At 41.0% G+C, this 12,760-nt stretch overlaps 1 protein-coding gene across 50 annotated transcripts in view; it reads right to left on the reverse strand.

Annotated features, from left to right (window-relative positions):
- DTNA (dystrobrevin alpha) overlaps positions 1–12,760 on the reverse strand; it is a 344,923-nt gene that overhangs the window by 57,692 nt on the left and 274,471 nt on the right. For 46 of the 50 annotated variants that reach the window (XM_044382918.3, XM_048218553.2, XM_048218534.2 and 43 more), the window contains 4 exons: positions 10,556–10,661; positions 9,147–9,313; positions 6,461–6,585; positions 1,651–1,734 (listed from right to left, as the gene is read on the reverse strand). In XM_044382918.3, the coding sequence (XP_044238853.1) occupies positions 1,651–1,734; positions 6,461–6,585; positions 9,147–9,313; positions 10,556–10,661 (482 nt within the window). Of the gene's footprint in view, positions 1–3; positions 292–1,650; positions 1,735–6,460; positions 6,586–9,146; positions 9,314–10,555; positions 10,662–12,760 lie in introns of those variants that run through there. The other 4 variants (XM_048218559.2, XM_044382939.3, XM_048218560.2 and 1 more) reach the window with 1 other exon arrangement.

Raw genomic sequence — 12,760 nt, forward strand, 5'->3', positions numbered from 1 at the left:
ATGTTCGGTGTACACAGCTTTATTGCACAGCACCCTTAAAACAGAAACCAGAGGCTAACCTCCATGGTGACAGCAAGGACCGCGAACTTGAAACAACGTTATCTGTGGTTCACACAGAACGTTCCAAAAGGACTGAAAATGGGAAAAAAAGGGAAATGATCATAGTTTGGGTTAATGGGTGTACCACGCACCCTGGAGGAGCCAGAACAGCTCAAAGTATTATAGGAATATTTTAGAGGAGAGGAAGCCATGTTATCCATCTAGACGCATCCACCATAAGCACCGTCCGAGCTGAAATGATATAAAACGACCTTCGGTAAGGATGGGGTCTATCTCCGCTTTGACAGTCGCAGAATGCAGGGTCTCCTAATAAAAGCCCATCTTTCTTAAATCATGCCAGATCTTCCCTACACAGAGGTATGGGCCCGCGTCCCTTCTAGACTTTACCGTAGAAAAGATGGTTGAATTTGCTGGTGGCTTTCTGAAGGAGTGCCGAAAGGAACATTCTGAGAGCCTAGACCATGTTATTTCACCCCGGACGTTCTGCAGCTCAGTTTTGCCTCCTCGTTTCCACTTGTTACAGACTTGCTACATTTATAGGGAGGCAACACCACGAACTGCTGCATTTTATTTATTACGCTAATTACAAATTATGGGAAATATCTTCATCTCACGTTCTTGCTGATGGGCAAATACGGGAACTCAGGGGAAAAAAATCAGCAGCCTTCTGAGTCCCATTGTGCGCAAATCCTTACTGGAATGTACCAGGATATTACAGTAAAATTGGTACCTCAGAAACCTCTCCGGGGGGAAAAGACTGATTATGTTCCTTTTATGAAACATGAGGTTGTTTTCGTTTTCTTCCGCTGAAAGGCATTTGAAATCTTATGTTCATTACTCACTCCAATTTTCCTTACCTTTGTTTCTGCTTTCCTGTGAGCCTTCTCCGTGTATTTATAAAATAAGTACCTGGTACTTTATTTGCGAGATTTGATCAAACAATTTGGAGCGCCTCTTGACCCTGCATATTTATCAAGATAGCTCTAAGAGAGGTATTTGCTTCACCTGTTCTTTGCTCACATGGGCACGGATCTTTGTATAAAAATAGGAGACACGTACACACTCTTTAAAAAGTTCTTCTTATTCTCCCTGGAATCACTTATATGGAAACTATACTTCCAAGTTTGGTCTTTAGCCTCTAGCCTCAGGAACTCCAGAGTTCACCAAATTATGAGATGAAATTATAAGATGTTTCAGAATGTACCTAATAATTTCCCATTGCATCTTGAAATTCCGATTCTCTCACTTAAAGGGGCCATTCCAAGTGCTATGAAGGTGACTTTCTCAATGACATGGAATAGAGGGGTGTCGGTCGTAACACTTAAACATAGCCCACATTCTTACCGTAGGGAGATTATAAATGCGAATTTCCAGAAGGGAAATTCATTCCAAAAACCATCCCAGCCATTGTCAAAAGCATCCAAACGAATGAAAGTGAACATCTGGGACAGATATTTACAAATGAGTTTCTAACAATAATCTTCCACACCTGGCTTGCATTAGAATATTTTTCTTAACAATTATTCTGAACACAGAATTAGGGGTCATTACCAAGGAGAGGGCTTATTTCATAGTAAGATTGGAACTTACCTTCTGGTAATAAAAGGACTTCCTGAGGAGGGGACAGAGTGGGAGAAGAGGGTGTCATTCATGCTGGTTACAGGTCTGGGTGGCCTAAAATGAAGTACAGTGTGGGTGAAAAGTTAAAACAAATAAAACTCACAAGTTAAAAACCATCCACCACCTCCCCAGGAAAGGGGCTGGGAAGATCAGAGTTCTAGCTTACGCAGGATCAACACAAAATTTTATATTTTGCAATGAAATTCTTTAAGTGTTTTGGGAAGTTACATACCCTTAAAAAGGTGGAATGTCCAGTAAACATTAGGAGGAAAATCTCTGGACACCATAGGAATGTTTATCTGTGAGCTTTGAGCCATGGTGTTTTCTTGAGTCATATTCTTGAATGGAGCAAGGACTTTGAGGCAGCTTCAGGCCCACTGCCTTCTTCTTTTTTTTTTTTTTTTTTTAAGATTTTTAATTTATTTATTTGACAGAGATAGACAGCCAGCGAGAGAGGGAACACAAGCAGGGGGAGTGGGAGAGGAAGAAGCAGGCTCCCAGCGGAGGAGCCCGATGTGGGACTCGATCCCGGAACACCAGGATCACGCCCTGAACCGAAGGCAGACGCCTAACGACTGCGCTACCCAGGCATCCCCAGGCCCACTGTCTTCTAAAAGGAGAACCTCTGAAAAATTGATCAGAAGCAGAATCTACATCCTCTTGGAAAGCAGAGTTTTCAGAAACTTCTCCTGTGCTCCGCACGACAACAGTTCTTTCTCAATATACCTGGTCCAGAAGGAGCCAGTTGCAACATCATATTGTGCCTGATTTGCTCTTTGTTCTACACGAAGATGCAGTCAAGCAGCACAGGCTTTACTGAGAGTCTGTTATCTGCATGTTTCCATATAACAGGGCACACAGTGCAAGGCATCCCATAAAGTTCTTTCCATATGACGATAAAAAGAAAATAGGGTTCAGTATTTCCCAGAATTGTGCATGGCCTCAAACCCCCAGCTGCATGGGGTCTGTCATTCTGTCCCTGTTGCTAATGTCTTCGATCAGGCAAAATGACAGAGCTAAGACGCCTATCTCATCTCCAAGTGACTTTTTAGTCTTATTTTAAGGTCACTGGCATATGTGCCATGAGATGGGATTGAGAGCTCAGAATATGGAAACTGAAGCAGGGCATCATTCTGAGTCAGAGGAAATTTTGGTCTCACCATAGTTCTAGATTTGAGTTTGATGGTGCAGAATTTCTGAATAGCAGATATTAATCACAGTAGCCTGCAGAATCTAGTTGTGTTGGCTTGACCAGGAGACAAAGTTTTAATGGAACCAAAGTAGGTTTTGGATTCCACAATGCAGAGATCCTGAGAAACAGGTAGACTTGTTTATCCCAGTGTGGTTATGGGACTGGAAATGATGCTGCGCAGGTTTTAAAATGTCAGCACCATATGCAAAAATTCACCAAAACTTTTGGTTCCCAGTACTTGCTGCTAAACAGTGTTCTAAGATTTTTATAGACCGTATTTGTTGGGTGAGGTCAAAACAGTAGCTTCACTATTTCTTCTACTCTGAACGTATCAGCTGACATTCTGAAAAGTGAGTGTTTTGCAGTACTTACCTAGGACGTGTCTCTGACATGAGGCTGGTTTAAAACTAACTCTGCCTTGAGCACAAACTTTCCCTTATAAGCAGGATGCTAACTGTATACAAATGTCCTCTGTGAATTTTGAAGTTAGGTAAATCAGATTTTAAAACAGTAAGAATGAAATATCTTCATTTTAACTTTGCCACAAGTTGAAACAATCAACTTGACCAATATTTCTGGTTTTCTTTTGTCTTTTTTGGCTTTCCCATTGTGCTCCAGATCTAGGAAATGAGGAAACAAGGGACTTGGGATGCTTTTTAATTAGCCTGGGAAATTTACTCTGTAGAAGCTGGTCACTGCAAAGCTGTAATTGCAGTTCCTTAGTACATGGCTTCATGTTTAAGGTTCGTCATGGAAATGCTGAACTTGGGACACAGAATGACTAACCTTGGCACCGAATGGTGGCTTTCAAAGGGACTGAGGTTCCTACTTCCTCCATCATCAAATGGAGAGTTACTTTCTCTAATAACGAGGTCACATTGGGAATTTTAAGCATGTTTATTCTTACGAGAAAGAAATAGCTCCATAGGATAAAGTTGCAGGGACCTAGGGCAACATTTTCCTTGTGGACAAGACCTTCACGAGGACATTTTTATAAAATTGGCATTTGTCTTGTGAAGGGCAAGTATTCAGCGTAAGGCAGAATTAGTCTGGAACTAGACTCATGTTATCGCTTGTTTTGTGTCTCGTAACCAACCACTTAGGATTGCACGTCTTTATAAGCACACAGGGGACTATCGAACTACTTACCAGGTATCACTTTTGGCAGCGAGAAATTGAATAGAATAGAGACTGTTAATCATGGTAAAATAAACAAGAAATACAACAGCTAAGAACAAATGCCAAAATACCAAAATGTCACCACCGAAGTGGCTTTACACACCTATGACAATTTAGAATAGCTACGTGAAGGGTATATTTTAAAATTAGAAGTCTGAGCTACTCTCAACCAAAAAACAAAAGAAAAAGACGTGGCTGTCTGTTCACGACAAAAACATTTGAATAATAAATGAGAGAAAAATGTCTAAAGCTAAAAAAAGAAAAAAATTCTGGTCTGCTAGAGATCGGACATTCTGTGTGCAGAATTTCTTGCATGTTATTTCAACAATTAAATATTTTTCACAATTTGCATTTTAAAATTAAGACATTCATCCTGGAAAAATATATTATCTGTGAGTATAGACCACTATTTTGATTCGAGGACTATTTGGGGAATCTGGTCAAATGTATGGAACTTTTCTCAGAAAAAGGCCCATTTGTGTAGAATTTGAAGGACATCCAGAAACTCTGCGTGGAACTCAAATTGTACAGAGAGTGCCCTCAGTTAGTCCAGTGAATAATACATCCGGTCAGATTGCCACTACACAGTTAAAAGCTTGTTTACTCATTAGCCAATTAAACACACACACATACACACACACACACACACACACACACACACACACACACCAGTCAGAGCACAACTGGGTAGAGGCCCTGTGCCAGGTAATACTGCAGTGTGCCTGGCCATGAACTTGACTTTATTTCACTCTGTCTCACTTCCTAATTTTGTCTCCGAGTGGGAGCAAGCATCCTAATTCCGTTCTGCTGCAAAGCTCTTAGAGTCAGGCTGTTCACATCTACTATCTCTCTCTCGTTTCCTTACACCCATCAGCTCTGATTGAACGTTGTTCTCTGGGCTGCAACTCCTAGCTGGGTTGGTAGGAAGTGACTCCACAGCAGGCCTCCGAGAGCACAGACTTGCTCTCAGTTAGTTTTGCTCATTTATTAGCAATGTAGTGATTGTCTCTGGCGAGGGGAAAAACAGTTGAGACCTTAATAAGAACAGCTCGTGTAAGGTCATTTTTTGCAAGTGACTGGCCCTCTGGGATACTCCCTGGATTTATTTATCCCTGGTTTCTTTTAAGGCTTATTTTTAGGATCAAAATTTCCAAAAATAAGTTAGCCACATTCTACAGAGTTGGCTTACATTTGCTTTTTGGATGTTTAGCCCATGCCAGCAACACAAGCCTCCAGGCTGTGTGTATTGCTGAAGACTGTAAACCCTCAACGCACACTTGGGAGCAAACCAAACTGAGCCCCGTAGTATTCATACGAAGCCACAGACACAGCACAAATCAATTGATGGTATTTGCTTAGGCCCATCAGAGGAAAGAACTGCTGCTTTCATAAAGGTCTCAGATCCATCATGGCGCCTCTGATGGATCACGTTCTGAACTTTGTACTGGTGGATCTGTAATACTGATAGGTCTGAGCAGCTGCCTCTTGACGTCAACATGCAAACCTAGGCCCTGAGTATAGTAGGTCCTGCGGAACCGTGCAAAACAACGAGCAGTTGTATTGAGGGGGAACCGCCTTTCCAGAGTCTTTCTGAGGTGCTTGTGATGATGTAATTCCTAATTGGGCATAGAAGCAGACAACGAGCTTATTTCTTCTTTTGAGCCCAAGATAATACCAAGGAAGAAATACTTTCTTCTACCTAAGCCTCCCCTGTTATCTGGCCGCCCAGGCCTAAGAGAGGCTCCATGGCTGGATGCTTCTGGGAGGTGGAAGGAACGGGTGGCAGCACCGTTTCCATGCCCACACCCCTCTGCCCACCAAAGTCACATAGACTTTGGAGAAATAATTTTTTAATGTCTGGTTTTGGATGTTCTGAGAAATCTTACCACCAACCTCCCCTTTCCACCTTCCCATGTATGGGCCATGACCCTTCTAAGGTTGTATAGTTTGTGATAAGACAACAACAATTTTTAGATTTGCTGAAATCTTTAAGATGACTGGCTCTCTGCAGATAAATGAAACAAAGAACTTTTATATTTGGGACTCAAAGCACATATGATATTCAAGTACAGTGTGCTTTAAAGTTTTTTAATATGGTTAATTTCATCGATTGTTAATGTCCAATTGTAAAAACTCTATACTAACATCTATATTTTGTAATGATGCTTATTTTCTACCTGTAGGTGAACAACATTAGCGTTGCCCACTTTACTTGTACATCAAGACAGAAGTACTGTTTACCCCTACATAAAAAAAATTATAATTACATTATTTTTACTCTCTCTCTTTTTTTTAAATTAAAATTGAAAACTTGGTCCCTAGCAACTGATGTGAAATTGCCTTTGTATGGGTGTGAACATGTGTCAATGAAGAAAGATGTCTTTTCATCTAGAAGGCAGAGATACTCACACAATGTGGGCCAAGTTGAGTGGCTTCTCAGGCTGGTCAGGGAACATGGGGTGCAAGGGTTCACGGCTGGAAGCACAGCTCAGAGACTTGCTTAATGCATTAGTTAGCTTCTTAGCAGGGGATTTCTAGAAAGAAGAAGAAAGGTAGAAGTGATAATAGTTAACATTTGTGTAACATTTTTGGAGATGATTTGTTTTCATAATAGATATTCATTCACTCATTCATTTATTCATTCATTTATTCAAGAAATCTTCGACTATCTACTAAGTCAGAGAGTTTGCTCAGTGCTGGAGCTGAAGTGCGGGGACAAGCCACCAGAATGCCCGTCTCCTGCTGCTTATTGTCAGCAAATGCTGTGATGAATGGAAGCAGTCATTGTGCACAGGCCATCTGAGCTGGGACTTCGGGGACCAGCAGGAGTCCTTCTGATAGTAAGTCAGAGGACTGGGAAGGTAATTCCAGATGGAGGAAGAAGAAAGCCCATTCTGGAGAGGAAAGCAGAAGGCAGATCCTTGAAGTCCTTTTATGCCAAATCAAGGACTGTGGTCTTTACCTCAAATGCAGAGGGAGACAATGAAGAGTTCAAAGCATGGAGGTGACAGGATCAGATGTGTTTCTAGAAGGATCACTCCTGTTTAAGAGCAGAAAACCATCTGGGAGGAGACAGGAGTGGAAGTAAGAAGGTGAGCAGAAGGTTTCACAGGCATCCAGGTGCTGGATGTTTCAGGCATGGCTGGATCCAACCAGTTGAAAGTGAAAGGGGAACTTCAATATGAGTCTTTGGAGTTTAAAATTCATGTTCTGTCCAGAGCATCATGTGATCCCTTTTTCATTTAGGCGAGTGGGATACAGATCTTAAAATTTCACAGCCAAATCTATCAAAAGTAATCTACCACATATAATAAATCTTCATGCCAGCTTTTCCTTTCCATGAGAAGCCATTTACCATTTTGTCCCTTCCTTTCGTGCAGAGAGCCCATAATTGGCAATACAATGAAGTGACTTATGTCCTCATTATTTAAAAGCTAAGTGATAGGAGCATTGTTCAAGAAGTCCCTCTCTGGCTTTTGTTAGGACATACAATTCTTAGAACGCCTAAAACACAGCCACTGCAACAGCTTTTCAACCCCATAAACATTGGAGCCTCTCTATCCTCTTGAGCGGTCTGATCCTATTTTGTAAGGACATTGCCCTGGCACACAGCCATATAATTTTGAGTCCACAACCTCTAAGAAAAAGGCCTCTAAACTGACGTTAGCATTCGCATAAGACAATAATTAAAAAAATGCTTAGTCTTCAAACACTAACCCTTCAGAATGTGAGATAGAACAAGTTTGAAAATTGGTCGTATATCGACCATGAGAAAATAGAAAGTGTTTTCTCCTATCTTCGGTACAAAATTGTATTTCATGATCTGTGTTAGTATATTCATGCTCAGCATGTGACACAACCAACAGTGAGAGGTGATCTGAACTGGCATAAAGCCCTCAGTATATGACGCCTTAGTGAAGAACTGGTGCTTGAATTAAAATCTGACAGAGGCTGCAAAATTAATATATTTACACTGAATGCGGGTTCCCATAGCCATTCCTAGAAAGAACATTCTGATTTAAAATGCATTTTCTGGGGACAGCTGGGTGGCTCAGTTGGTTAAGCGTCTGCCTTTGGCTCAGGTCATGCTCCCAGGGTCTTGGGATCGAGTCCTGCATTGGGCTCCCTGCTCAGCAGGGAGTCTGCTTTTCCCTCTCCCTCTGCCGCTCCCCCTGCTTGTGCTCTCTCTCTCTGACAAATAAATAAAATCTTAAAAAAGTAAAATAAAATGCATTTTCTGAAGACCTTTTTTTTTTAAAAAAAAGAATAATAAGGTATTCTTTAAGTAAAGGCTACGGGTTAATTGAAATAATTGAAATAAAATACAGAAAAAACTCACAATAAAAAGTTTGCATTTCCTTGTTTAAGAACTACTCCAAGAGGGGTTGGCAGGCCGGATGGTGCAGCCCACAAAAGCTAATCCATACATGGAGCAATACTTTCACAGGAGCACAGGAACCCGACCTTCAAGCGTAACTGATACGTAGGTCAGCAAACTAAACCGCCTGAAACCCGAGCTCCCCGAGTCAAATTCCTCCCACACATGCATCCCGCGGACAGACTCTCCCAGGTCACCTCCTGCAAGCTGCCACAACCTTCCCACCTCCTAAAAAGTAAAACGGAACACCACCACTAAGCCCCCAGGCTCACACATCTTTCTTTTATGCTCTAGCCATGCACTTCACGGAACTCCAGCATCTGAGAAAAAAGGAGCTGGCGATAATTTTTAAGCAATTCCCACACCTGAAACAAAACAAAACTCGGAAAGAATCTTCACTTATTGTGAAAATGAGATTATATCCCAAAGGTGCTTGTTCGGTTGTTATCTAAACCAGTACTGAGCTGTCTGTATCCCAAGAAGTAACAAGAGTGTGAGTCTTCCTAAACCCTCGGTCCTAGGACGCTACACTGGCTTCAGATGCAGCAGGGAAGATGTCCCAGCAAGGTGGGGGGGCGTGGGGACAGAGGGGAAGGAAGGCGTGCTAGAGTAGAGGCTACGTTTGCCCCTTGATTCTCCTGCCCTCCTCGCCGTCCCCTGGCCTTCTGAGCGACACTCACACGTCCGAGGGTAAGTGTTGCCTGGACCTTGCCTTACCCATGATGTGTACTCTTTCATTTGGTGCTGGTTGCTATGGGAACCGCCGGCATGTCCCCTCCAGAAGCAGTCCTGACAGAGCTGGTAATTGTGACACTGCTGGCAGCGGTAGCGGAATCCCATCATACTCTCACTGTGGCAGTAGGAACATTCAACCGGATGGAAGACTATGGGGGAAGGACATGGAGAAAAAAAAGAGAAAATAAAAGTATGAGCCAGAATAAGGAAAAGTACGGCCTCTCGGGGCTGCGTTCTTCTGCTGTGTGCCATGACTTCAGATGACAGTCAATTTCGGCTGAGAGGAACGTTATGTTTATTCCTGGCCTCTCACTACCCTTTTCAAGCATGTGTGTGGAGGTGGAGGAAATGAAAGGGGATGGAGGATAGGTCTTCTTTTAACCACAGATTTCTCTTTCCACTTCCATCTCTTACACTACGAGAATATAAATTGCCCAAACCGACTCTCCTTTCCCCCAAACTGCTGCCTGTCTCCAGGAGACCAGCAAAGCTCGCTGGAAGACATAGCTGCACAACGGGCGAGCACAACGGACTGTCCATGGGGGGGAGAGCGAACGTCAGAGGAATGGAAAACAGGGGGAGAAAAAAGAAAGGGAAACGAGGGAGAGTAGAAAAACTGGATGAGAGAATTGAATTATTTTGTTAAAAAAAATGGAGTGGCTAATGGGTTTCCTTCATGAGTGACATTACCTCCATTTAACAATTTTTTTTTCTTTCCTGAGAGACAGATGGACAGGGCCCAAAGAGATGTGTAAATGATGTGAATACACTTCTAATTCAGATAGTCTGAGAGACACTTAACTCTCTCTGACAATCTGAATTATAAAGCAGGCAAGGTAAAATACTTGAGATTTGAAGCTAACATATAATCAAGTCCAAGTACTGTCTACATGCTATGAGTTACGATATTAAACAACAATTCTTGCCTTTGGTTAAGTTATTCTTTATGTAATCACAATCATTGAAAGCTTCCCTTTGGAGCATATGACTAAAGATGAGCAAGGTACCATAATCTAATTTTTTTCTCTATCTCCTCTGCCTATTCTTGGCCAAGTGCCTAGGAATGGTCGATGCCATGGACACCAGTATTAGAAGTTCAGACTGAAAAATAATCCTGGCAAATGTCACATTCATTGTTGAGATTCTTGTTCTGCCATAACAAGTCTACAGCCACATGTGACTTGTAATTGAGAGATACACGGTGAGATTTAATAAGTGTATGGAGTTGACAGTCCTCATTTTGCAGTGGACCTCGAAGGCTTTACCGATCAAGGGAGAAAGGTTCTTTCAAAACTCAGAATTACTAAACGACCTTGGCTTAATAACTGTAGACACGAGAGCCTAATTTCAATAATCTTAAAAATGGCCATAGCTCAGGAGTAACTACTCACCATTTTCCACATTCGCCAGTCGATGCAGAAGGGGCAGCCAGACCAGACACTGGGGGGGAGGGTCGGACATGAGTGTGTCCAAGAAACCATTTAAGGTGACTTTTTTCTGCATCAAAAAACCCACAAAAATTTAGAACAGAGAATAATCTCAATTGACCTGCTATGTAAATACTATTTGAGATGAAAGACACAAGACATTCGATTAACCTTTGGTATATAAAGAAACAGAATATTTTCTGATAGCTAAAGAACAGTTCTGAATTTAAACCCTTTGGTTGCTTTTGACACTTATACATAGGACTGGGTTATCTCTCCTGAGGCTGAGTCAATATTGCCAGAAGGAGAATAACAGCTCTAGGAGGGGCGCTTTTGTGTACAAGAGACGGTATGAAACTGAGAGGGAAGATGAGGAGTAGACCTACTCTTCTAAAATTTGACCCAACCGTGTGTCATAGCACATGCCACAATTCCCAGAACAGGTGGTCTTCCCCATCTGTAGAACAACTTCCCTTTCAAACTCCCTCCACTCCCGTAAGTCCTACAGACTTCATGGTTCATATGAATGGTTCTGCCATACAAGGTCAGGAGGGAGTCCTGTTAGGAGGGACGATCTTCGCTGTTAGGAGAGAGCCATCTATATTTTTTGAAAATACTTTTTCCTTTATAGATCTTTCCTCTTAATTCAGTCTGCATCTGTTTGCACTATTGTGGTCCTTTCCAATGTAGAAAAGGAATGTATTATAAGTTTCCTTCAAAATGACAAAAATAAGAAGTTATAGGAGTACATGATATTATAATAGGATGAATGACCAAAAATGACATGTTTATGTGCAAAAATCACTATTTTGGAAATTCTGAATTATAGTATCAAGTGGATAGGGTATTTTTTTATTTTTCTGCTTTTTATTTTTTAAATTTTATTTTAATTCCAGTATAGCTAACCTACAGTGTTATACTAGTTTCAGGTGTACCATGTAGTGATTCAACAATCCTATACATTACTCAGTGCCCAACAAGATGAGTGTAGTCTTAATCCCCATCCCCCCACCATCTCCCTTTTGGTCACCATCTGTTTGTTCTCCACAAAAGACCCCAAGTAACCAAAGCGATTTTGAAAAAAAAAAACCAAAAAACCAAAACCAAAACAAAAAACAGAGCTGGAGGTATCACAATTTAAATTTTAAGATATACTACAAAACTGTAATAATCAAAACAGTATTGTACTGGCACAAAAACAGATCAATGGAACAGAATATACAGCCCAGGGATAGCTCTATATTGTTAGACAAGAAATCAGTGGTGAAGAGCTATAGTACCTTTTCAAGGCACCTATCTTAACATTAGTCCTTCTCGTTCACTCACAAGATAGTTTGGTACACTTTTATTAATATTTTTATCAGTCGATATTTATAATTTTAGCTTTTCCTCATAATACTAAGTAGCTTAAGTCCTATACAATTGATAGCAATGTTATTATTAAAAGATATTTTATGTAAAGAATAAGTAATGAGACAACATTTTTGGAAAAGCTACCACAATTTGTAGCATCCAAAATAATACCGGCTTTCAAAATAATCACTTGGAATGGCTCATACTTTTTCCAATGAAGCAATGCAAACACATTTAAAATTTCATCATTCAAACTGCTGTGATAGCCAGTTTATGAAGGACAAAAATAAACTGGTCTTATTATTTTTATTTGTGTTGCCTCTTTTTATACTTCAAGTGATCTTATCCATTTTGATCATTCATCATACTGGTTAAAAATCACTCCCAGGAGGTTTTCAAAAATGTTATTATGATTTTAACATATATAAATTTCTCATCATTGAGGATATATAAAAAATTATATAATTAGTCTATCAGGCATTTCAAAAGGAATTTTGAGCAGTGGTAACATCGTATACAATTCTTCATGAACACGTAGGTCCTATGAAAATAAAAAGAGTCATCAAGAGAAATAAAAGCAAAAACAAACTACTAGGACTACACCAAAACAAAGAACTTCCGCACAGTGAAGGCAACCATCAACAAATGTACAAGTAAACAAACCCTGAGGCAGGGAGACCAGAGTAGAGGTTAATACAGTAGGCCAGGCAACAGATGAGGATGAGGAAAGAGATCAGAGAAACATTTAGAAGGGGAAATCAGCAGGACTTGAGGACTGATGAGAACTGCGGGGTGAGAAAGTTGTCTGGAAGGAGG

The sequence above is a fragment of the Ursus arctos genome, unplaced genomic scaffold (genome assembly GCF_023065955.2).
Source record: "Ursus arctos isolate Adak ecotype North America unplaced genomic scaffold, UrsArc2.0 scaffold_17, whole genome shotgun sequence".
NCBI lineage: Eukaryota > Metazoa > Chordata > Mammalia > Carnivora > Ursidae > Ursus > Ursus arctos.